At 40.3% G+C, this 27,351-nt stretch overlaps 1 protein-coding gene across 1 annotated transcript in view; it reads right to left on the reverse strand.

Annotated features, from left to right (window-relative positions):
• The window catches only part of tbx15 (T-box transcription factor 15), a 36,334-nt gene extending 13,658 nt beyond the window's left edge, over positions 1 to 22,676 (reverse strand). The window contains exons 1-4 of the mRNA XM_053328008.1: positions 22,490 to 22,676; positions 14,955 to 15,162; positions 12,084 to 12,185; positions 3,028 to 3,199 (exon numbers count right to left, since the gene is read on the reverse strand). Coding sequence (XP_053183983.1) covers positions 3,028 to 3,199; positions 12,084 to 12,185; positions 14,955 to 15,162; positions 22,490 to 22,676 — 669 coding nt within the window. The remainder of the gene's footprint in view (positions 1 to 3,027; positions 3,200 to 12,083; positions 12,186 to 14,954; positions 15,163 to 22,489) is intronic.
• Positions 22,677 to 27,351: the final 4,675 nt, after the last annotated feature.

Consider the following 27,351-nt stretch of genomic DNA (forward strand, 5'->3'; position numbering starts at 1 on the left):
TTACTTAATATTATGATGCAATGCTTAACAGTATGAATAATTAATATTAGCTCCAGCTTAACCAGCTGCAATATTAAAATGAAACTTACAAAGTAAAGCATCAGTAATAATAACCCTGTATTATAATATAACATACAAACAGCTACAGGGGACATTTGTCTGCATAATGAATACTTTTATTTTGATACTTGAAGTACATTTGTTGATAATACTTCCATCCTTCTTCTGTAAACTATTAAATGAACTTTTTTATTTAAACCTTGTTGCAATGTTACTTTTACTGAAGTAAAGGCTTCTGATACTTATTTCACAATTAACTACAATGGAAATAAGAATTTAGACTTTACAGTGTATTAAAAATGAATCAGTACTGAAATAAGTTAAGAATAAGTGTTTAGTGTAAGTATACATACGTTATACTTTATAAAACAATCATACAGTATGTTTTGTATTTTAAACAAATGAAGCATTTTTACCCAGAGTTAAATATACAATATGTCTCTCTGAAATGTAGTAGAATAGGAGCATAAAGTAGCATTAGAGTGGAAATCCCTCTAAATTGTACAGTAGTAGTGGTAGTAGTAGTAGTAGTAGTAAATGTACCTCCCCACTTTTATAAGTTTTTTTAAATAGCAGAGAGTAAAAATACAATTATCCTCTAGTTGTGAAATGCGTCATTAGACCTGCTGTTTAACTAGTCACATTGTCACTCTAGTCTTTGTTGGTGTTTTAAGGTTTTATTATAATATAAATGCAACTATCAGTCAAACCTGCAAATCTCATCTCATCTCAAATAACAAAGTCCTAGGATCTGTTTGTCTGCGTGAGACATAATAAATGTGTTTCTTTCTCACAGACTGTGCTTCTGTTGTGCGCTGTGACGTCTGGTGATTCATGACGGTGTCTGTTTCTGATGAGGCAGACATTTCGCGACACCACAAGTCGAGAGGATGAGCGAGAAGCGGTGAGGTTTCCCACACAGGAAGCTCTCGAAATGAATTTCCTTTGGCCTCTAAACTCCTTCAGGGAAACAAAGCCCTTAAACTAAGCAGCGGGAGAGGAAAGACAAGCTTCTCCTCGCTCTGAGACAGCGCTGCATGTGAATCCTCGCCCACTATCACCCATATGTTATTACATTTGTCACCACGGCGCTGATGTGATCATCTACAGAGCAGTGACAGAGCGGGAACCTTCCAGCAACACGCCCGCTCTCTCTAACACGGGCAAACTGGACGCCGCCATTTTGTCGAAAGCTCTCGTGGTCGTTTGTCCGTGCTGCTTTTCTAATCATCGTATCACCTGGCATCTCAGCGCCAACGCTACGCTGAGGCAGAAATTGATTTATAGCAGCTCTTCACCCTGTTTTCAACAGTATATCAGAGTGCAGCGGTCGTAGCTGTCTGCTAGATCGTCACTACAGGAGTCGCTTCATGCACACTTCACGCACTCTTTTCACATTGAGGTCAGGTTAGAGCACAGAGAGCAGATCCTCTCCTGTTTGCACCAATCTCCATCACTAACTACACAAGCAGCTGAATCGCTCCTGGATGTGCTATTAATTAAACCCACCTTTGTTTCCACAGACAAGTATGACACTGGAATTGATGCTCTGAGTAGTTTTGCACCTTTTGCAGAAAAGATTATATATAAAGTTGGACTTCAAGTTTCCATTATTCAGATTTTTATGATCTTAAAGCCTTTTTTTTTCTTTTAAAGGCCATTCAGGATTCATTATTTAGAGACACTTGCAGCCTCTTACTTTCCAGTTGTATTTTTTTTGCATTCCTTTCAGATTGAAACATAAGGGGCCAATCAAAGCTAATAATGAGAAGCTAACCTAGTTTCCTTTCACCTTATATTGTCCCTTTCCCAGGAAACCCCTTTCCTAACTACGGTGCAAATAAGGGACTCACTTTAGCCGGGCTTGCCCCACTTGCTCATACACATAAGGGAAGGCAGTAAATCGAACAAATTGTGGTCTAACTTGTTGCATTACAGTTAAATATGTCACCTCTGAATTCTACATTTCATATTTAAAGCAGCCAAGAACCAATAAGAGACTTACTTTAGCTCACCACCTCTGTTAATGACCGGATACGAGCGAGGCAGTAAATCAGACAGATTGCGGTTAGCCTTAAATTTTAGCTCAATGCGGCTGCTGGAGTGTACTACAAATCAAATCCAATCATTAAGAGCCTTTAACGAAACCGTTTCAGTACAAAAAAATGCTTCACAGAGCCATGGAGGAAATGAATATTATATATTTAAACAAGGGCAACGGTTCAAATCCCAGACCTCTAATATCGCTCCACGCTAATCCACAAAAGCTAATAATATTGGGTCTGGGGTGGAACATCTTCAAAAAGAGCAGTGTGTGTGAGCGTGGGAGGGCAGTGTGTGGCAGAGCAGACCGTCACGTATCGCAGAAAATCAATTCTGAAGTCTCATGGCTCTGCGAGTCATGAAATTCACCCAGTGCATGAAGAGCCGTGTCAACTTTCCTTTCAAGCGAACGCATCAAAAACATTTCTTATCCAAAAAGTGCCTCACGGCTCCCAAGAAGTGCATCCACTGTTACCATGAAATAAGATGAAACTTAAAGCACAAATGAAACTAATGAATCACAGCTTCAACGTTTAAAACCCAAAAGTGTCTCAGCTGCAAAAGCGATCATCTTTGTTGCAGGACTGTGTTCACTGCCAGCGATTTGAAAAAAAAAACCCATTCACATCTGATTGGTGAGTGAGTGCAGGGGATTTCCCATGATGCAGCTTATTGAATACTTCTGATGAGTTACAGCTTAATCAGTTTATTAAGTGAAAAGTAATATAAGTGATGTGTAATTTATTATTTTTGCTCCCTCTGTCAGAGGAAGCATGGACATATTTTACATGAATTATTCTGTCTTTTTATAGCGACACGTGCTTTAAATATGAGACACAAAAATAAAAACTAACCATTGCAACATGTAAAAACGCATAGTTAGAGAAAGGGTTTGTTTTTTTGAGGAGTGGGGGGGTTTCTTACATGTCCCTGGTCGTCCAGCTCGTTGTTGGTGAGTTTTAACTTGTCGAAGCTGACCACCTGCCTCATCCAGGTGTCTCCTGAGGCCAGAGAGTCCGGGTGGATGTAGACCCGCGGTGGCACGGGGGAGTCAGCGTTTCCCGCCACCATCCACTTGGAGCTGTGGTACACATACCTGAAGGGGAACAAAGAGGGGAAGTGATTTAAACTCCAGGAAACACACACACAATATACAACTGTAGGATGAGGATTAGGGTTAGGGTTTAAGACTCAGGAAATGGAGATCAATATAAGCAGCTGATGTTATAAATCTTTTTTTGATACTGTACACATTTATATAAAGCTTCAGATTAAAAATAAGCGCTGTATGCTGTATTAAGGAGGCTAGATCCATCATGAATGATTGAAAAGAAGAATATGAGCGCTCACAGTGGATCACATGATATAACGTGAAAAGTTATGCACTTTTTGTGTGATGGAAAGATTTCAGATGACTTTACATACACACTTAAAAATGTGGTAATTCACAAACCTTTAATAGCAATTTTAGTGATGCTAATGGTCAGTTTTGGTAACTTGGGAACAGTTAAAACCATATTTGTTAAGATGTGAGCCAAATCTTTTTCTATAAAATGGTGATGATGGTAATTGTATTTTTCTCATTAAATCTTTCAAACATAGTGGTTACTACAGTGGACAATTAAAAGCTGTTTTCTTATAAATATCTACATGGATTTTTGGCATAGTTGCACTCCAGCCACCACAGTGGACACTAGTTCGTCATCTCATACTACCTACATACATACTACCACTTCATCTGCAGCAACTTTTTGGGTTGTAAATGAGTTGATTTATGTTATTATAATGTCATGTAAAAAAATCAAATGTGTTTTTTCATACCTAAACAGAAATAAAATCCTGACTGAGGTTATCATGATTCTTGCATGAAAGGATTAAAAACCACTTGAGTACACACATAATGAAAGTTCAGGCCCAACTATCCTCTGCATCCCCAAATATGTCAGTTCAGTTACTTCATATGTTAATGCAAACCTGAAAATGGAAATGTAGTCACTGTTTACAACACTTTCTTGTACTTTGCTGCATGCGTCCTCATGGACCTGACACGCTTTCAAACACATTCGCCAATCACATCTTTGTTCCTCACAAAGTTTGGAGGGATCTCCCGCATTCATATTCCCTGGTCGCTTTGCTGTTTTGAAAACTCATTCGGAGCGGCGAGGTTACTTCAGGGTTATTATAAAGCTTGTTTGGATTTCTACGAGGCTGGAGCGCACCCTGCTTTTTTTCACTCGGCTGGAAAACAAACTCCAAACACTTGGCCACGTTGCCACAACACCGGCTTTTTAAAACTCATCTGCTGTTTCTTCATTGTGCTTGAAATTTCTAACAAGAGCGACATAAAATATTCCATATGAAGTCACACACACACACACACACACACACAAACACACACACACACACACATTCGGCGGCATAGTTTCAATTAAAGCTCGGCCACAATATTTGATGATGTATGTGACTGGGTACAATGGGGTGTATCGCCCATTAAACAGCAGGGAGAGAGAGAGAGAGAGGGATGGAGAAAGAGAGAGAGAAAGAACTTTACTGTTTTTCTTTAAAACAAGTCCACCAACTGACAGTCAAAATGATATATTCCACACTGTTTGAGAAAAAAAGAAAAGGAAAGTAAAGACCACAGAAAGTGTAGCAACACACACACTCAGAGAGAGAGAGAGAGAGAGAGAGAGTGTGAGAGTGTGTGTGTGTGTGTGTGTGTGTGTACATATAGAAGAAAAAAGCATATGAGAGAAATGAATATAAGTAGAGTGATAGAGGAAGAAGAGGAGGAAAGCGAGAAATACAGAATGGGGCGAGCGAGGTAGAGAGTAAGTGGTGGGTGGGGGGGGTTTGGGGGAGAGTGGAACAGCTGTTTGCCTTTAGTTCTGGCCCGGCGCTCAGTTGAAAGTGTTTTATCTGAAGTGTCTCTGCCAAAGTCATCACTCACTCCTGAAACATGGACAAAACGCTCATTTGGTCCTTTTGTTATTGCCTCCAAGAGCTGCACCACCCCGTCACAAGCACACACACACACACACACACACACACACACACACACACACACACACACACACACACATAAAGCCTATTTATATGAGGTAAATTAAAAAGCATTTTGTAGGAATCTGTGTCCGTGTCACTACTTCATTCACTCACTTCCTATATAAAAGACAGTCTGTACTTTACTTTATAGTGAGCAGTATAGAGATATTAGAGGCTTATGAGTCATTTTGCTTCATCCCTGCAGGTGTAGTGTCACGCTACTAGCTTTTGCATTTAGAAAATATGACGCATTGCATTGTGGGGCTTGTAGTGTGTCGCTCAGGTTGATGTCTTGATTCAAATGTGTGTGCTTTTTATGCATTTCACTGCCACAGAAATAACAATTATAATCCCAATTGAAGTTGAACATGAAGCCAGTTAACACCAAAGTCTTTTTTTTTTTTTTTTGTTAACTGATTATTGGTTTTTCCAGCTATAGTTTGGAGATGGAGAACGCACTATCACACAGAGATCCAGTTATACTCTCCACCTCCATCATTGAGCTAAATGAGGTTTCTGTGAGTTCTGTGACACAACTCAAGGCCCCCCTGTTGGAAGTGTGTTCACATTCAGTGATCTTAATTAAGCCTACGCTGGATGATGATGGTGATGTTTCAGCACTTTCCATAAATCAGTCAGCCAAATAGTGTGGTCTTCTTTTTTTTAAATTTGAAATTGCTGCAGAATCTCGTTTATTTGTCTTTTCCAGCCGTGGAAGCTGCTCGTTCTTTCTTTTAAACAACGTGGAAATGAGAAACACACACTTAAGTTTAGTTTTAAGAGCTGGCCGGCTAATTCCTGTTACCGCGGCGGCGTATCAGTTCAAATAAGAAGTGACATTTATTTACGTGAAAATGACATTTCTTACTGTTAAAAAGTGAAATACGGACGTAATGAACTACAGAGAAGGATCATTTTAACTACCTGTTTCGCATTTTTTACTATATGTAATACCGAGGGCACACCTCCACACACAGCTCTGACTTTTGACCTTAACACTCACGCACACACTCATACACACGCATGAAAAAGGGTGCCAGGCGTTTCTGTAATTTCCTGTTTGGAGTGCTGTTTAGGGTTATGCTCAGCGTAGCAGGGAAAGTGTTAAGGAACGAGGAAACTTTAGCCCCAAACACAACTGGAAATCTGATTAGTCCCCCCGCTTTCATCTTCCATAAATCTGCCATCTGGCACCGGCACGATCAATAAAGACTGGACTTTATGTGACACTCTTACTGGACAGATGGGGGTGAAGGGGAGAAAGGAGGAGTCTTTTCCCATTCTCAGCCAACACCAAACCATACAGCTGACAAAACCTAACTGCAACACACACTCTGAAATACTCTCTTTCTCTCTCTCACACACGCACACAAAATTACACCCGCTGTGATAAACACACACGCATGTTACGACTTAAGACACACACAGAGAAAGACACAAACCGGACAGAAAGTAAATACATGCTGTCAGTGTGTTTGTGTGTGTGTGTCTGTGTGTGTGTGTGTGTGTGTGGGTGTGTGGGTGTGTGGGTGTGTGTGTGTGTGCATTCCCAGCTCATCACGAATATATTCAACACAGGCAGGCATGCATATAAACACACAGACACACACACACACACACACACACACACGTACACACTTGCCAAACCCAGGCTGTATATTGGGTTACTGTACTGACAGAGTAAATATTGCTATTGAATTATCATTCAGGGTTGACTTGTGTGTGTGTGTGCGTATGTGTTCTGAATTTGTACGAGAGGACCAACAGCTCTGTGCGAGCGTGTGTGTGTGTGTGTGTGTGTGTGTGTGTGTCCTTGAATTTCAATACTAACGACAGCCAAATGTCCTCACAAAGACAGATACATGATGGCATGTTGTTAGTCCTCATTTCTACACAGAGACATTTCAGATAAGAGAGAGTGTTTAAACAAGAGAAGTTAGAAATTGTTATTATTATTATTTTTATTTAGGCTTGTCAAATTGGGTTTAGGGTTAATTGTAGTGGTCATGAATAGATTAAAATGTGTGTTTTATCCCTTTAAAATGTGTTTTATGGGTGTGAGCGCTGTTCTCCGTCTCTACGGAGGACCAAACATCTTCACTAAAAAACATAATAAATTACAACATTCATGTCATACGTTGTTTATGCTGTACCGATAGATTTTAGTGATTTTCTCATTTAAACTGTATAAATAAAGTGAAATAAAACTGACTTTGCTGTTGTGTGTGTGTGTGTGTGTGTGTGTGTGTGTGTGTGTTTTTAAATGTATAATTCATGTATTTCTATTGAATGAGCTCAGTTTGAAATTAGATAGAAAGTTAGAGCCTAAATCAGATAAATAGGATAGATATCAGTTAAATTAGGGTTAGAGATTGAGGGGATGTATTGTGTCCTCACATGTATAGTAACATAAATCCGTGTGTGTGTGTGTGTGTGTGTGTGTGTGTGTGTGTGTGTGTGTGTGTGTGTGTGTGTGTGTGTGTGTGTGTGTGTTTTATCATTTTCAAATGAGTGTAAACTTCAGAGTGAGTGAATGTTTTCCATTTCTATACATTTTTTATCTTTGTGAGGAACAAACAAAAAATAATTGTTCCACTCTACCAGCTCTATTAGATTATAACTTGAGTTTATTGGATTACAGTTTATAGGATTATGTTTAAGTGTAGGTTAAGTTTGTGTTGGGGGTAACAACTTTGGGTGTGGGGTTAAAGTCAGGTTAGGGTTACCCTCCAGAACCATTGTATTTAGTGATTGTTCTCACATGTGTGGCGACATAAACGTCTGCAGATATGTTAGTGTGTGTTTGATTCCTTTTGAATGTGTTTCTGATTGCATGTGGGCACCTATATGAGTATGAGCGAGTGCGTGTGTGTGTGTGTGTCCGGAACATGCTCTGACACAGTTGAAGGAACGAGGTACGTCTGAGGAGCCAGACGGCCCCCACGTTCAGCAGCTCGAGCTCAGCACAAACCAACCGACTGTCCACATAAAAGAGCCGTAATATATGGAGATTTAATGAGCGTGGTACCAATGAGACGTTCCTAAAGAGGGGCAGGGAGCCCAAGTAAAGTAAGTTGATTCCAATAAAGATCAGGTTTCCAGACCCCAACCTCTCCACGACTCTTGAGACACACCAGTGACAGCTCCCAGCTCAGTTTGCAAAGCCCTGTGGTAAATCCCCCAGCCAGGAAGAAAATCCTATTTAATTTTACAAGATATTCTGGCCTCTAAAAATCCTCCATGATGTCTTGCTACGGCTGGTGGGAGAGCGGAGAGAGAGGCGGCAGGGTGGAACGTCCGCTGCGCTTTAATGGAAAACTTTACATTAATAAACAACGATATAAAACGAAGACAGGAAATCAAATCAGATCACAGAGGTCACTTTGTTTTTTATTCACGGCTACGACTTGTAACCTGTTTAAATGAATCTGACATAACTCCACACGAGGGATCTGAACCCACCCTCCGGTTCCGTTTGAGATGACATGGTATTGTTTTGCAGAGAGGGAGAGGGGGAATATATCAGCAGCGCTCAGCCTTTAATCAAATATTCACCCTCGCATAGCAACGCACGAAAACAAAACTGACTCCCTATAAACATGTTTTATGCTGTTGAACTCTCTGCTTTAAAATATGCTCAGCAGCTGCAAAGAGAGCTACGAAGGCTTCTAAAACTCTGTTGATGCACTTTATACAACAAGCTGAACTTGTTTCATTAATGTCTCTATTACTTCTTTAAGGGAATTATTTTAATGATATTTTAGGATATGTTTTTTAGGGAAATATTAACCCTTACATACTGTTCATATCTTTATGGAGCTGTGGGGTTTATTATATAACCATTAGAGCCATCAGTATTCACTGCTACATCATTAAAAGAAATCCTCATAACTACTATCTTATTAAAACTATTAACTATTCATTTCACTAAAAGACATGTCAATACATAAAGGTCAAATTTGACCCAGAACAGCCTCAATTGTCAAATATTTGTAGCACCTATACAAAAGTATGACATTTAAAATATTTTCATTTTTGTGCATTTTGGGCCACTTTAGGAAAAGTTGTCAATTTCAGAGTAAAAGAACATTTGTGGTGTTTTTACAGCTGTCAAATGTCAAACAGTAATGTAAGGGTTAATATAGTGGATCAGGTGTTAATCCACTTCCTGGTTAGATTTAGCTATTTATTTTGACATTTTTAGAATTTAAATGAGCATTTTGTAAAAGTATTATTCATAAAAAGTTTTCATATATTCCTGAGTTGAAATATCCTTAAAGAGTTGCTACAATTTTCTTACCATTAAAAGGACTTAGATTTACATAAGAAATAATACTATGGAAAAAAACCTGCATTCAAATACACTTCAAGATGCTGTAAGTTATTTCTGGATCATATGAATTTGAGATATTTTCACAAATATAATTTTGATTATGGGGTAATGCTTTTGTTTGGATAAAGTATAACTATCGTCTTACATTTGTCCTTAACATGTCTGGATATATTCAATTTTTATACATGTTTCTATTCCATAACACCCCCAGTGTCCAAAAACCATTCAAACACATTAGTGAGCCACAGTTTCCATTTACATGCACACTGTAGTTTACTTTGAATCAAACGCACCTACACCATCCTGCTGCTGTAAATATGAGCTAGTGTCCCAAATGTGTATTCTTCCCCAGCAGAAAATAGTCCCCCGAAAAGGCACTATTTACTCCTGTTTGAGTCATATTTGCTAAAAACTACAAACCACAGCTGCTCTCAGAAATTCAGTCTTTAAAATATATATATATATATATATATATATATATATATATATATTTATGAACTGTTTTGAAAGATTTTACATGTCTATTAGGAACCAATTGTTTTACAGTGTGTTTTCATGGGATTTGTTGTCAGTAACAAAAACATAGACTGCATCAGTTACTTTCCACCTGTGCTAAATGAAGTTCACCCATCTGTCTAAGTGTCTGATGATTGCCTAAATGCTGTTCTGAGAGCAGTTTTGGTTGAACCCCTAAAAAAAGCACGCAGTCATTTCAACCACAGTCTACTGGCAGCTTTTTAGGATCCAACACTGGTAACACTCTCAGTTAAATACACACATCTCTAGGTTTATTGCCACATTATCAGTTTGTAACACAGCAACTAGTATTACAGTCAGCATCTATAAAACCAATAGCGGGTAAGCTTCATGAATTTCTCTTATCATCCTCATCTTTCTTCCTCGTTTCTGTCATAATACCTGAAAAATGATACTCAGCCATTAAAGCAACCCTCTACAACCTGCACAGTGCACCACTCCAGCAGCAGGTATATACCACATCACAAATTTTCTTTCCATCTTTACCCCCCCCCCCCCCCCCCCCCCCTATTTCCATCATTAGACCTGAATGTTGAGCGTTATCCTATTTGCAGGCGGCCTCTGGCTCCGGCTGCTCAGCCAGTGGGATGATGAATACATTTCAATCTCCTCTCCCTGGCTCGGACTTCAGGGACTAGTACCGTGGGCCAGGATATCAGTCTTATTGCATATCCAGAGAAATCCATCATATACAAGCCTTCCCCTCCAGCACATGCACACTTTAATCACTTTCGCTTCACTTCACCGATGTAAATGATTCGAGTAAATACTTTTTTTTTCTCTCTGCGTTGTCGAGCAGATGACAGGAACACCTCTCGTAGAAGTTATAAGAAATTAGAAAAATGGGGAGAAAAAAAAAGGATGGAATACCTTCATCCAGCCCACATCCTGTTACGTACCAGTCTAACATGAGAAATGACATTAAAGATTAGAACAATCCAACTAGGACCAAAGGTTTACGCTCTGTCTGACTTTTGAGAAGCATCCAGGAAAATAGTGTTTGGTGTCCAGCTCGCGGGGGCGCAGGAGTGCAGGCTCGCTCATGCATTTGCACACGCAGATACGGCTGTGCGTGCGCATATTATGTACAGCTGTGCATTTATTAAATCTTTTTTTTTTCTTCAAGGGCCGGTTTCACTGTTTTCGGAGCTGTTCTTTTGTGCTAATGTATGTGCTCCACATTGTTTCAGGCCTATTGAAGACAAAATAGCATTATTCAGCGTTTCCTCTGCAGTTTCATTCTTGTCATGGTTGAAAAGCATCTGAAGCAGCATTTTAGACTCCCCACTGAAACCCAAAAGAATTAAAACATTTGGGTTTAGCAGCAGATGTTGAGAGAAATGTTGGGTTTCTGCATTTGGATGGAGAGGAAAATGATAGGGTACATAAATAAAATGTGCAAAGATAATTACATTTCATATAAGTTTTACACTGTTTTCTGTGCGTCCAAGAGAAGAACCTTAGCTCTGGACCACACTGACTAGCTGATGTCTGATAGGTCATGTATTTCTGAGCTTGTCCTCCCACGAAAAAGATCGTAAATTCAGTCGGCAAACACGACCTACAGTTACGTTAGAGTGGCACACGCCATCTAGTGTCCGTATTAATTATGACACGTGCATGCGACGCAGTTCAGATGACATCAGCAGGGTTGGGTAGATGTCCAGATAGTTATTTAGATGGCAAAAAGTGGACTTAGCAGCAGGAGACCACTGTTCACATCCCATTTCCAACCACGAAAAAAAGAACTGTAATGTGGTTTCTTACTGTTGCCATGATGACAAAAAGTTGCCTAACTTTCAAGGAAGTAGTAACCATGTCTCAAGTGACCATTAAATCTAAACCATGATCTTCCGCTAACCCTAACCAAAGGTTTTTTGTGCCTAAATCTAACCAATCCTCAACCACAGCAGTGCCACATCATAAAATATCATTCTTTTTTAACAGTGATTGGGAATGGTTTTGGAAAGCAGCATATTAACCCTCCCCTCCCCCCAGAGGGTAGGTACAAATGAGCTATTCAATTTAGAGGACTTGTTAGTATGTATACATGTCAGGATGGTACCTGTATCTCTTGTTGTCCACGGGTACGATGTCCATGGCGATGTAATACTGCTGATGAGGGTCCAGGCCTGCTATCTTTACTCTCATGGCAGGAAACATCCTCCTAGAGTAGAAAAAACAACACACGCTCGTAAATCTGATGGAGTCATGGTAAACTAAAAAAACCTTCAACACTGTGATATTTGTGCATGTTCAGAGTAAACATGAGGCAGCAAGCAGAAACACGTATAGACTATTCACTATGTTCATTAAAGCTGTTCTGTGAAAATCTCCCAAAAATGTTGTTAAAACAGCCAAATATGTTTCTGTTTTATTCTGTTGAAATTCTATTTTATTTTCATAGATTGCTATTATTGCTTGATTGATTGCTTTTATTTCAGGATAAACTGAAGGAAACATCATACGTTTGCTTGATAATGATTGGCTCCTTTAACTGAAAAATGACTGAACTCCATCCATCAGGCCAGTTTGCAGCTTGTAAAGTAAGCAGCACATTTAACTCATTTAAAAGAACACGTTTATTTAATAAAAATCCAATTTTGAAAACATCTCGAACATAATTATCATGAATATGAATCTTAATCAGATCTCAGTCATCACTCTGACTCCTCAAATTTAAAAAAATACATTTAAACAAATTGCTGTTTTTGTAAAGTGTTCTGTCTCTATTTGACTCATTTCTTCACCTTGCACATTTTTACTATTTTCATTTAAAAGGAAATCATTTGTTCAGTCTGACCTCTGACCTCTGCACTTCTTTCCTATTGTTTCCTGTAATATTATGGAATATATTACTATTCTTCCACTGTGCCGGAATCTTTTTTTTTCTTCTTCTCTTTTTTTTAGGAGAACATTTTATAATGTGAGAAAAATCTTGGCTATAATTTGAATGCAAGTCTAAATGTATTTCCATGTTTTAAAATATTTTTAGCATCCAGCTTCTTCTTCCATTTTGCAGCTGCAGTCTAAAGCTGGAGGCTGACACTGATGCAAACCTCATGAAAATTAAAATTAATTTAAAAAATGGGGTAAAAAAAAAAAGAACTTATATTAAATAACAGTCTGTATATAGATGGAGGGGGGGGGCACATTTTAACTTAATTCCTCGTTCTGCACTTCAAAAGCTGCATTTTTCCCTTTTCATTTAAAGGTCGTAAATCCGGGCCTGACTAATGAGAAAAGAGGGCTGTTTTCTTGCTTCCCTTCTCTTCTGGATTTATGAGCTTATTATGAGCAGGCCGTGAAATACACACGGCGACGGTCGTGTGCGCCTTCACCCTGCCTCAGCGCAAACTGATTGCTGCTCTATTTATGAGCTGATTACCAGTTTAGACCCAATTCATAAAAATAAAAAAAAGGCAGGCTCGCTGTAGTGTGTGAAGAGGAGAGAAGGGAGACATTATAGTGTTGATTTCAATCTCAATTCAGAGCTGAGAGGAGGAGCTGTGGTTTCATTGAAAGGTCCAAAAATAAAAACTCAACATTTTAGACATTAAAGTGAAGAAAACAGCTGCTTTCAGAATCAGGAGGAAATTGTGCAAATCTACTATAGCTGATTTATATATTAGGAAAAATAGGAATAAGCTCAAACTGAAAAACATACAAATAATTCTGTAATTAGTTTATTAATCTATTTAGATCCCTGATTGAGTTTAGGTAATTTTCCACCTTAATAAATACATTTTTAATAAGACTGACCAATCTCCAACTTTTTTTTTAGCCATTGCGCAAGAAAAATATTAAATGTACTACATATCATTCATTATGTAAAACGCAGAAGTGTCCAACCACAAAAATGTATTTGATTAAGTCATCAAACCACATTATAGTGTTTATTTTAAATTTTAAAATAACAAAATAGATCATTCATGTCCTCCCAACGCAACTTACGCCATAAAAAACGTCTATATTAATAATAATAATTTGGATATCTCCGCCAGAATTCAGAAAAGTTTAGAATAAATATTTTTCGTATCAGGACAATCTCTCAGGAAATGATGTGACCTCACTGACTGAACAATCAGCAGCTTTAAATACTTAACACCATAATAAAGATCTTGTTAAGTGAGACGTTATGTGAAGCTGGAGCAATAATAAGCGCAGTTATCAGTCATGCCGATTGATCTGAACACATGTGGGAAATGTAGGTGGAAATGTGCGGCGCCCCGGGCTCGTGGAGGGGAGAGTTGGAGGGTGGAAAGGGGGGGATAAGAGAGGGAGAGGAGAGGAGGGGAGGTGGGGGGCAGGACCTCCCTGAGGATCCGCACAGGTCAACTTCTGCTCTTGCTCTGAGTTTGGACTGTTGACCCGACCAGAGCGAGAAAAGCCGGAACATGTTATAGAGAAATGAATTAGAAGCAGCTTCACCTTCTAATCCCACATCAGGAATAACCTGCCGCGTCATCAAGGCCTCAACCCAGCGGAGCAGCCTGCACGTGCAACACATTAACACCCCTCCAAACAGAGCTCTGAGAGGTAGGTGTGTGTGTGTGTGTGTGTGTGTGTGTGTGTGTGTGTGTGTGTGTGTGTGTGTGTGTGTGTGTGTGTGTGTGTGTGTGTGTGTCATAGAGTCTGCAGATTTAAGGGCCTGCGCATTTGATAAACGTCTGTATTTGTGTGTGTGTGTGGCGACTCGAGTCTGAGTTGTAATAATCTTACCTTATAATAAATAATTTCCTCTCCAAAATATGACTCATAACAGACCTAAGTAGAGACTCACTGGGCCAAATAATTGAGAAATATTTTTGTGTGTGTGTAAAATTTCGCAATTTTTTTTTTACGCACCCTTGGGCAACAATCTACCTGCGCCATGGGTGTGTGTCCGTGTGTGTGTCTGTGTGTGTGTGTGTGTGTGTGTGCGCGTGGCCTATACCTTCCCGCCTTGGTGATGATCATTTCAGTGCCGATGTCATGGAAGCGCTTCCACAGGTCCGCGCACTGCAGCTCCACCTGGATCTCCTCCATGGAGGCCGGGGGAGACGGGTCGCAGGGGCCGGGGGCAAGGTCGGCGGGTGAGCCGAAGGAGCACGACGTCCTCTCGGCCAGACCCTCTCCGTCTGAGCCGGGACTCGCCTCCGAGTCTGAGGGGGGTTAGGAAGAAGAGGAGGAGGAGGAGGAAGAAGAGGGGAAATGAATGAGATGAATGAGAAAGCAGCTCTGAAACAGTTGAATTAATACGATTTTAGGCTTTACGCAGGAAACTTGGCACGCTGAGAGAGTAACAGCGGCTCTCTCTCTCTCTCTCTCCCTCCCTCCCTCTCTCTCTCTCTGCTGTATCCAAATCACCTGCCGTCTGCAGCTTGGAGGGAAGCGGCAGAGTTTGGCTCGATGGCTCAACCCGTCATGGAGTTCTGGGTTGATGTCAAAAGCAGAATAAATGCTGCGTAAAGCCTTTGAAATGCGATGTGGAAAATATTAAATCTTAAATTGGGCCACACAATGAAGAATTCCAATGGGAAGGGTTCAGCAAATGAAGTCCCTGCACCCCCACCCCCACCTCCCCCTTCACCCCCCACCAGTGCTTCTTCTGGACTGCCCATTAAAAGTCATCAACAGGGTCACAATGTTAGAGCGGGATAAAATAAAAAATAAAAAAACACACATTCCCTCCATCCTGACAGAGATCCAGACCTACAGGAGAGGTTTCCATCGGTCTGAGCCTCCCCGACAGGGACCAGGGTGACCTCAGTCTCCTTTTAACATTCATCTTCCCCCATTTATTTTCAACCCAAATCCTGCGTATCCTATTCACAGCGGGTTGGACAAAATAACTGGAACACCTAGACAATCATATGCAATCTTATCTACGAACTCTGCGCAACCGTTTTGCTCTTTAAAATGCATCATAAGGTATTCCTATTATTTTGTCCACCACGTACATTTATCTCATAGCTCCTACACTGAGTTATATCTTTAAAATAAAAAAAGGAAATTACAAATGACACCATATTTCACATTAAAATCCACTTAAAGAGTAAACCAGGAGAGAATTACTGCGTCTTGACTCCGACCTTTATATCTAACCTAATGCCTGCTGTCTTTAAAAAAAAAAAAAAATCTTTTGGGGTTAAATATCAAAATTCATCATCGATTTTCCAGCCGGGATGCGAACCTTTAACTTGCAAACACCTTTTAGAAGTTCACTTTACCCAGATACGAGAAAAAAAATCCTCCATAAGATCAAAACATGCAAGCTCTTATTTCACTTTTCTCAGAAATAGTTTACAGCTGAATATCCTACACCCCCTCCAACACCACCACCTCCCCACCCACCCCAAAAAAAAAAAAAAAAATCTAATAATGTATTATTTATTGAGGCCCGACACGAGGAGGTTGACTTGGCAGACTAAGGGCACACAAATATGGTTATGCAAATGCAGAGCTGCTGAGAGACTGGACCGCGTCCCAGGCGAAAACCACCACAGCGCGGGCCGAGCCAACCCCGCTGGAAACAAGAGCAACAGGGAGGGAGGGATGGAGATAGGAAGAGCAGAGGGGAGGTAAAAGAGAGGAGGAGGGGGGGCTGTAATGAGACAGAGAGAGACTTTCCATCATCTTCTTGGGGGATCCTTACAGTGTCAACTGTCGCGCATGACTCTCTCTCTCCCCCTCCCTTGCTTTTCCTTTTAACTGTGCGCGCACACGCACGCACGCGCGCGCACACACACACACACACACACACACACACACACACACACACACACACACACACACACACACACACACACACACACACACAGACACGCAGATATATACTCCCAGCCAGTCAATCACTCTTTATGAACAAACTCGTGACGCCTACTGTTAGAATTAAAGGGATAGTTCAAATTCCAGCAATTAAAAAAACAATTAAACGTCCTCACTGTTGTAATGAGTCTTCAGATGAAAGATTAGATCATGCAAACTGAAGGCAATTAATGTGAGTAACTACCAGAGGGAGACCAGTGATGTTGCCAATACACTGATCTACTGTATAGGATATACAGGGTTGGAGTAAAACCACTGCAAACCCAGGGTTACCTCTCTGTTTTGGTCATTTGTCTCCATGTTGCCAATTTTTTACACAACATTTGATGCTTTCCATGAATTGTTATATTCATGTTGCAGCACTGACACGGCAACAAGGCTCTGAGTATTTCACCTTCGAGTTGCTTTGCACGAACTGACTCCCAAGTCAAGTCTTGCTAGTGTGAACTGGTCGTGGAACTGCATAAATGTTGCGCATCATGAGGTTTTAATGAAAGATCAGCTGTTTCCTCCCTGATCTAATCACCAAAATAAAAGTTGTGATCTTCAGTGGTGTTGAATTTTTATGATTGTATGCTATCTGTTCATTTAAGTGCTTAAAGTACTTCCTCTACTGCCAGTGAATATGTGATGATAAGTCTAAAAGAATGTCATTAGTCCGCTTTATTTTAAAAAAGTGACTTTCAATCATAAAAAACTGAGAGTTCCTTGAATGTTTGCAACCAACACAGCCTGAAAAGCCACATTCAGCGCCCCCATATCTGCTAGAAGCATCTCAGACTGGATGTTAGTGTGTGAAACGGAGGCGTCTAGAGGAAAGAGAAGCATTCCAGAGAGCGAGAGGCGGCCCGATCAAAAACGAGATCATTTGGCAGGAGCTTCCCTACGAGATGCGGGGGAGAGAAAAAAAAGGAAAAAACTCCGGGCCAAGCGGGAGCCTGTCGACTCCGCCCGGCCGCCCTGTCATCAGGCTGGAAGACCTGTCCTCCCTCCACTCACCATCACACACACAAACACACACACACAGGATTCCAAACCAAAAGCTGGATTTGTGCAGACAGACAAACACACCACCTAGTAGCAGCTTATATGTGTTTGTTTGTGTGTGACATCAAACATCAGGCCTGGAGCCAGTTCATTTCTAAAAAATCCAACGCTGAGAGTCAAAAAATAGGGGGGTCGGGGGGACCCAAAAATATACAGCATAACAGCTTTGGTCCAATATAACACAGCATCAGCTTCATATAAAGCTTTCATTTTCAGCTTCGGAGCTTCAGTTGAGGGTTAGTTGCGAGCAAAATGAATAAAAAGTGACATTTACTGATGAACAAAAATTTGTCCACTCAGCAGAACGTTGGTCTGACATCTGCTGTGGTTAGCTTCACACACACACACACACACACACACACACACACACACACACACACACACACATATATATAAAACACACGGGCCTGTATTTTGCGGTCCAAAGGCTCCCAATCAGCTCATGCCAGGCCTCCTTAAAATGAAGCTGACATCCATTGCAGCCCACTAATTGGTCCCAATTCAATCAAGTCAGTGCTGCACATCACAACTGATGTCCTCAGTGTCACACCGTACACACACACACACACACACACACACACACACACACACACACACACACACACACACACACACACACACACACACACACACACACACACACACACACACGAAAGGCTGACTTACTAAGAAAATGGATCTAATGCACATCTACACGTACATTAAGCAAAAACAGTATGCTTTTAATTTGGAAGTATAGGTAGAAATGTTACTTGCGCATGTATGAGTTATATTAATATTTAAATATACGTTTTTACACGTTTAGGTTAACAGTGAACAGTTCATGCTTACATTAGATGCCTCCGCTGTGTAGATGGTTTTAATGATGCAGCAGAGTTTTTGTTTTTTTTGTTGTTGTTTTTTTAAAACTGGTAGCCAGCAGAAATTTGTGCTATCTGTTACTGAGTCTGACATGCAGCCGTGACCATTTTTGTTTTGGTAGCGAGCAGGAATTCCACATCTGTTTTGGAATATTTAATTTTCTTTACAGATGCCTTTTTAATAAAGAGAAATAACCTCTCAAACGTGCCGGTGGCTTTCCAAATGTGCTGTACGGCCAAGTGCTGTTCACTTGATTTTTTACTTCTAGTTCAGTTACTAAATACATCAGGCCAAAATATTATTTCATATAAATTCAGCTAAAATAATTTGGAGGAAGTGTGTATAAAATGATGCTCATGTCATAAATGATGCAGGGATGCAGCAATAAAAAAGTGAATATTTGAGTCAGCATCATGTACATTCAGTTGGAATAAGCTGAAGAAGAGCGTGCAGTACATGAGATACTGTATCCTTAACTTTAAGGGGTAAAATCAAGAGTAAGAAATAAGAGGTTGAAGTCATAGTTTGAATTTGAAGTTTGGCGTTTGTAGTGAAATATTTCTCTAATGAATGAAGTTGATGTATTTAATGAAGCTGCAACATATTTTCTGAAGGGAACAGTAGCAACCTGCCAACCATGAAATCACAGAGTGGTTCAATCCACTGAGTGGGAGCACCTGTTCCCTCTGCACTGATGGAGGCTCGGGCACGAAGGAAGCAGTAAAAGCTTCAGTCCCATATCTCTGTTATCATCCTGCGTGCTCCAAATGGACTGAGTAATGACTCTTTACACAAGTGCAAGAATCAGCTTTTTGGTTGAATTTCAATAAATAGTGTACAAAAAAAAAATCTTAGCAGGTTTTAATTAGCAGCTGCCTGATGAGACGTCAGGTGTTTGTAGTGAATTAGTTCTGTGCGTAATCTGTGCGTAAAAGCGAAAAAACGTCACCTTGTAAAGGGGTAAGACCTTTTATTAATGACATTAAATATAAAGTTATATTGGATGTAGTTGAACTTGTTCATTGTTGTCTTTAAGGATAAATACTATGGAAATGTGGTTGTAGCAGTTTTGTGAGGTCTAACAAAACTACTTCATTTTCTGTGCTAACTCGACTGTTGAGCTCTTACTGCAGACTGTTAAATGCGAACTCAGTTCAGAGCCTGTGCATGTCTCAGTCCTGCCCTTGTCTTTGAGGCTAATAAACGTGTTATACGACCAGCCGGCTTCCAACCTTGCCTGGAGTTGAGTAAAAATAAAATCACCCTGTTAAGGATTCCTCTAAACCACACGATCTGACCACAGAGACTCGCTGTTCTCGGTCACCCGCCGCCCGACGCGCCAAAGCGGAGGCATTAGGCCCCGAGTAGGACCCTCTGAACCTGCCAAGAACCCGCCTGCTAATGAGTGGGACCAGAGGTGGAGGTGGGGGGTCGAGAAACCGGGAATTGGGTTATTAATTCAACCGAAAGCCCTGAAACTACCCGGGGAGAATCCCGGGAGAGGATGAATAGAACGACTTTTCTGCCTAACCTAACCAAAAAAATGAAATGACTGAATGGTTGTTTAATGATGTCTAAGCTTTAATTACTGCAAATTATTTTGACCTTTTAAAACACTCACAAACAAGCTGTTTTGCTACTGGCAACATTATAATCAAGGTTTGGTCTCTTCTCCCCCATTTAACTACAGCAGAGACAGTTCAGCACTTTAATATCAACAACAACAATCTTCCCATGGGAGTCCCTGCTGAAAATTCCCCTTCTTTAAATACTTCACCTAATGATTTATGCCTCTTTTTCCACTTTGTACAGTTTGACTTTTAAGTCTGGCAGAGGCCACCACAGGCCGGAGTGGAGCCGTGCGTAAAGGCGCTGCGCCCCTGAGGTCAGACTGCAGCAGGCAGCGGGAAGGAGCGTCAGGCTGAGACTGTCTGAGCAGCACACAGAGGTAGAAAGACTTCACCTCTGCCTGTTTCTACAATCTCTATAAATACCTCATGACATATGATGTACAAGATAATATGATAAGTATATTTCAAGACATATTTAATAAGTGAGAACTAATCTAATTTGGATACATTATTCCCTCGATGATCATTTAAGTGTGTAAATAAAACACTAAGACGACCAAACTCAGATTGTCCTCGAGCACTGTTTGGACTGAATTATGCTGAATTTTTTTTTAAAAACAGAATAATATTCAAAATGCTCAAAACTGTGAGTCCAGCAGGACGCGCAGCTGTGTATCCGTCAGTTTCAAAAGCAGCCAAAGTGTCTGCGCTCAAAGCATGGAGGTTAAAAGTCAGGTCAGGTCTGATACTGCTCAGCAGAGCAGCAGATTTTTCTGTAGAGCTCAACGTGATCAGTTCATCTCTAAACACTCAAATCAAAGAAGAGTGGGATGCTTGAATATTGGATTACACCTGCAGCTGATTAACTCACTAATGTCAGTAATACTGTACTTTATATGCAAAAATTATATTACGCTCATATTGGTGTAAACAGGCCGGGAATTCTAAGATTGCTACAAAATATCAATGGAAGGCTGACATAATAATTACAATTTCGGCCGAATGTGACCAGTGTTCATACATCGCATGCTTGTTATAGTTTAAATTATTTTTTTTAAATTACACATAATTGTTGCACTTATTTTGTCTTTCACGATTCGTCATTTCTTTTACACGAATCCAGTCAGCCAATCCCCTTAAATTCCTATTTTTTTCCCTACTAAATTATTTTACTTTATGTGATTTCTTGTAAGTCTTCTTTTTTACGCACACTGTGTATTTAAAGTATTACAGTGTCCAATCTAAACACATTTTACGCACAGGCCTAGTTTGGTTAATTTGGATAATTGGAGACTATTTTTACTTTGTTTTATATCTTTCAAAGTATGATTAGATATCTTCACTAGTAGAGACTTCAATTCTACCTCAAAGTTCTTTGAGCGCTTTCATACCTGGAAAATATTTGAGATTCTGTGGAGCAAGACGCACGTTTTTACTGCGCAGTTAATCCCGAGGCCGCGTAAAGCCTGAGGTTTATTATTTATAGAAGTGTGACAGGATAAATATTCTAAATATTATCTAAGGTATACTTCTCTTTTAGAATGAACCGCCTTAGATTAGATCGTTTATTTGACTCTGTGCCTCGGTGCAACAAGATGAGGCCTCTCTGCAGGCCTGCAGCCAAACTCTCGCTGAAAAAGCGAACAGCAGCACAACTTTACCCCCTGACTCATTAAAGTGTTTTCATCATGTCATTTAGATCATATTTCTTTTACTCATTAGAATCCACCAGTCCTGAGTCAAAACTTGGAGATGCCAACCCACCATGACAAAAAAGACACGTTTACGTCATCTGGTCTAATGTGGAGCCTCAAAATATTTTTGAAAGCTGTTTTTGATGCTTGGATTTAGTTTAGAAGCAAACTTCCTCCTTTTAATTTTCTTGATTTATATTCAGTATTGCTCCAGCTGAGCAGCATGACTGACTTTCCCTACAGGCCTGCATGCATCAGGTTTATAAGCGTGATCTACTTCCCTCTTGAATCACTGAACAGAATCTCTCAGTCGTTTTTAAAAGAATAAAAGACTCCACATACACATGTAGTCTACATGAACCTTCGGGGTTGGGTCACTGAACGTGGAGCCATGTTTTGACTCAGGACTCGTGGGTTTTGCTGTGCGCAGCAGTGATATAACGGAGATCCGGACATTTGAGCGATGTGGTGCATGTCTGCGCACTGACCCGGGTCCATATCCAGACAGTGCGCCGGGTCCTCTCCGTCCGTGGCGAGGCTCTCCATGGACAACTCCAGCTCCTTCTCCTCCCAGCCCCGGAGCTTCCTCTTCTTGTTGGAGCCGATCAGGGCTTCCACGGAAAAAGCGTGGGCTCTAGAGCTCAGAGCTGCGGCAGATCGCCTCCTCTCACTCATTTCTCTCAAATCCACCCGAAGGGGAGGGGGGCGCGGCGAAAAACCCGCTCCGTCCGTCCAACGCAGCGAAGCAAAACAATAAATAAGGCACACGTCAGTGTTTACAGCGGGGCACAAACTCACCGAGTGTCCAAAGTAATCCCAACTGTGACTAGAAACGCCGAGTCAAACTTTGGAAGGCAGACTGTGCCATCCTGGCTGCGCGTGAGATCTAGTGATTTTGATGCGTCCTTCCACTCCGCGACTTTCTTTTTCTCTTTCTGTCCCTCAACTTCTCTCTGATTGATACTCACTTCTGGAGGAGTATTTTTCCAGGCTCAGAGGGCGGCCCTCCTGCTCCCCGTCAAACCTGCGCGTCCAATGAGAAGTAAGAAAAGACAGGGAGACAAAGTGTTCGGACCAATAGCAGAGGAGGGAGACGCGCGTCCTGGAAGAGGAACCGTCACCCGGATTGCAGACTAAAAGAAGTGAGTCTATAATGTAGGCTAGCATATAGATAAATACATTACCTTATTATTTTATTCTCATTAACCATGTGCTTTAAATGCAGAATGCGCCTTTAATCATCACATATTAATAAAATAACATCCTTTCAAGTTTAATTAGGCCATAAACGCATAATTGACCAATCCTGCTTTATCTCCTCTATACACTCAGATCTTGTAAGCTCGCTTCTCTTCTTTACTGAAGGTGGATCACTCAGGTTTTGGACCATCATCCAGCCACGGCTCGTGCACTCTATAGGCCCCGCACGTTCACCCCCCAAAGTCATTTTAATATGTCTTTTTCTACAAAAGTATGCCTTGAGCCGCTGATTCCATCATTACCAGGGATTGGAGGAAAAGTCCCATTACAGCTTCATTGTGTGTGTGTACTCCACCGACAGCTGAGGAACCACAGCAGAAGCCGCAGCAGGACAGGTGGGCTGATCTGAGAGCTGCGTGGTGGGACACAGAAAGGAACGAGAAGATTAGCAAGTGGAATGGTTTTGGCTTTGCTCGGCTTTGTTGAGCGCTTATTTCAGCAGATCTGCAGGTCGGTAACAGAAAACATTCAAGTGTATTTAAAGCGTTTATATAGATGTCATCAAACACGCTTCAAGTAGAGAAAAAGATCAGTGTATTAATGTAGAATTCAAATGTTTACCAACGTCCTATCAGCTGTCTATTCACTTATTAATTAACCAATAGTCACTTATTAATCAATCCTTATTTTCTTATTATTGCCTAGGCTACTATTTATTAGTCATGATATGATTGTACACTGACCAAACTACTAACGGGGGGAAATGACCTTGAAATAACATGTTTAATAAAGGATATAATTATTAGATTAATTCATAATCAATGACAGGATGTAAATATATAAAAGCATTTTTACGCGCGAGGTCGTTTTGGCTCAAAAAGAACGAAATATTTGATTTTGGTCAAACTCAAATAGGATTTTTGACATTTTAATAGCGTTGTAATGTAACATAATGCTATTAATAAAAACACTAGGCTACTACTAATACTACTAGTAATAATAATAATAATATTAATAATACTAATATTAATAATAATAAGGGCAGGTGTGAGGCCTTTTTGTTGCAACAGGTTTTGGTCAAACAAGTAAAAATTATCAAATATGAAGATCAAATGATCAAATATGGCTTTCTTTTAATAGTCGGAGGTGCTTTGCTGACACTTCAGGGCTGATGCTGAGGAAGAGGAAGGTGATCGGGAGAGAAGAGCAGAGGATGATCGGTGGTGGAGAGAAAGGTGAAGGCTGCTGTCGGCACGGAGCAGGCCTCACCTCAGCCTGCGGCACCGCGAAACTTGGTGAAGGTCACCGCTGCGCATTAGTCCATTGAAAATGAATAATGCACATCTGGATTATGACTCAGCGAAAACGAAAAAAAAAACAACCTCCACTGGAATAAATTTAAAAAACAACAAATTATATCACAGGAAGTAAAAATAGACACGTATATAAAAAAACACTTTTATTGTCAGAATGTTTTACCGACTAGTGTCTCATTTTAAAACGTGCGTTAGGAACGTAAATGTCATTTAAATGCGTTATGTGTGGACATCAAGAAGTAAGGAAATCTTTAGGGAATAAGTGACATTTCATTGGTGAAAGCTTGTGCGGGTTATCACTATTGGATGCCATTATTCACCGTGTAGATACTGACGCTTTAATAGAAATAACGTCACTTCTTACTAGGGCCAAAATATATTTGACATTGACTAAAAATGATTGAGTCTCCAGTCAAATAAAGTATAAATATTTAGGAAGAATTACGCAAGAGGCCGGCCAGTTTTACATGATTTGAATCCTATTTGACTTTTAAAGTGTACTCTTCTACACTTTAACAGTGATGTGAATGGGTGAGTTGTTCGTAACGTTCCGGAGAGGTAAACAAGTGGTAAATAAATAATCTCCGTGCTGCTGCTGAGTATATGTGTAGGTTGCACTGTATTTGAGGCTGGGGAGTTAAATCCCTGTGGGAGGAAACTCGTTAAACACGAGCAGTAAAAGCTAAAACCAACTGTTTGCTGTTTAGATCCCAATTATAGAACCGAAGGCATCTTATGCACCTAAAACTGGAGCATGAAGGCTCACTTTTGAATCCAAACGGGTGGATTCTCTTTGTTATCCCAAAAAAAAAAAAAAAAAAATCAGACAAATATCTCCAGCGGCTTGTATAAGAAACTTTTATAGGGCTCAACTCCTTCCAATATTGAATTCCTCTATTCCTCCCACTTTAAAAAAAGAAGCAATTTCTCCTCTCACTGTTTGTTTTTTTCTGTTTTGTTCTCTCTCTTTCTTTTTTTTTGTTTGTTGCTTTTTTCCCCCTAGACTGAAGACTGCCACAGGAACCACTTTTGTTTTCTGACTCCAAACCTAAGCAGACAGACACGTGGAAGGTGGGCAGAATCGCCGAAACGCGCCGTTAATATTCAATTAGAAGGGGAAAAAAAGCCTTTGACCCCGACTGACCCCGGCAAATAAAGCGTGTAGGCAGCAGTAAAGCATCCGAAGTGACAGCAGCTCTTGGGGTGCTTCAATACCCCGAGCCCCGGGCCAAGGATACCAACTCCCCCCCTCCTCCTCCTCCCCTCCCTCTGTACGCAGGAATAAACCCTCTAAATATAGTGCAGAGGACAACTGCAGGAACAACGTACACCTACTGAGGATGTGAAGATGTGAAGTTCAGAGGCCTGTATCCAGACATACACCTGACTCTCATTTTTTTAGGTGGAAAATGAAAATGTGGTTACTTTAAAAGAAGAAATGGCGCTGTTGTGTGATGAGGCCACAGTTCCTCTTCTACACCTCACATGTGTGTATCCAAACGAGAGATTAGAACACTATTATACATAAAGAGGCTGCGTTTTGGTTGTTGTTGTTTTGTTTTAGCAAGACAATTTTTCCTTTTTACCCCCAGGGTAAAAAAAAAAGAAGAGACAAAAACAAAACATCAAAGCAGGAAATAACATTCATGTGCGCAAAGAAAAAGATGCAAGAAAGAGCGTGCATCTGTTTTGTTTATCTGACACCATTAAATAGATTTTTACAAAGACATTTTTACAACTGAATGTATTTTAATTCAAAGCACTCCAGATCGATTTAGTATGACAGGAAGAGGAGGGGGGAAAGTATTTTAATGAGACCGGAATCTTTCTGATTTTCCACCCTGAATGAATGTGCTTTTTTTTTTTTAATTTTTGCGAAGCCAAATAAATTTAACACCGATGCGAAGCAGATGTCATCAAAATATCACGCAAAAACTATACCACAAACATTTAAATATGATATAAGATAAGTGTCATATTCATTGATTTGACCTGCGTACTGATCAACGTGATTTAAATGAAACTAACTCACCATCCCTGCAGCTGGAAGAACCGAAATGATCCTGTAATAAAATTAGAAAAAAAATAACTATTCATTTCTGACAGCTGAAGTCTCTTTGGAAATATTTAAATCTATAAATAGCCGAAAGAGACATAACCCAACATTTGTCCTTCACACACAAACACGCACATTTTATTGCCATCTTTTATTAATCCAGTGGAAAATACGCACAATTATATTCTTAATGAAGTATAGGCTTATATATATCGCGTCGGATTGCGTAATGGCGCAATAAAGACGTATTTAATTAACACATTGAAGTGTGTATTAGATCAGTGCGTTCAGATCAGAGGAGGTTGAGAGGTTTTAGGTTTACTGCTTTCCTGCGCTGCTCGCTCCGTGCACGCGCACCTTCTAAGGTCAACATCAGTAAAATGTCTCGTATTTATTTTGATTTTTTTTTCTACTAGCCAGACTGTTTCCATGTGACACCATTTCCATCGAGCACGATTTCTTTAAAAAAAAGTAACATTTATAACGACTCTATTAAATTTTTTATTTCTGCGCATAAAACGGTTCAGTTACGGTCTCGCTTTCATATTAAAACAGGCTACTTATTACACCACACCGGTATCAGCAACACGCATTAGTCACAATGCTCACAGGTCGCTGTGATTTACAGCCTGGTGCTGTGTGTATATGTAGTCCATATATTTTTATTTATATTCTGTCAGCTGCTTATGCCAACAGAAAAAAAGGACCAAAGGGAAATAAACTGAGCAAGGATACGCTCTGTTCCCAGGTAAACACCGAGATGGAAAAACCACAGCAC

This window comes from Scomber japonicus, chromosome 11 (genome assembly GCF_027409825.1).
Source record: "Scomber japonicus isolate fScoJap1 chromosome 11, fScoJap1.pri, whole genome shotgun sequence".
In the NCBI taxonomy this organism is placed as follows: domain Eukaryota; kingdom Metazoa; phylum Chordata; class Actinopteri; order Scombriformes; family Scombridae; genus Scomber; species Scomber japonicus.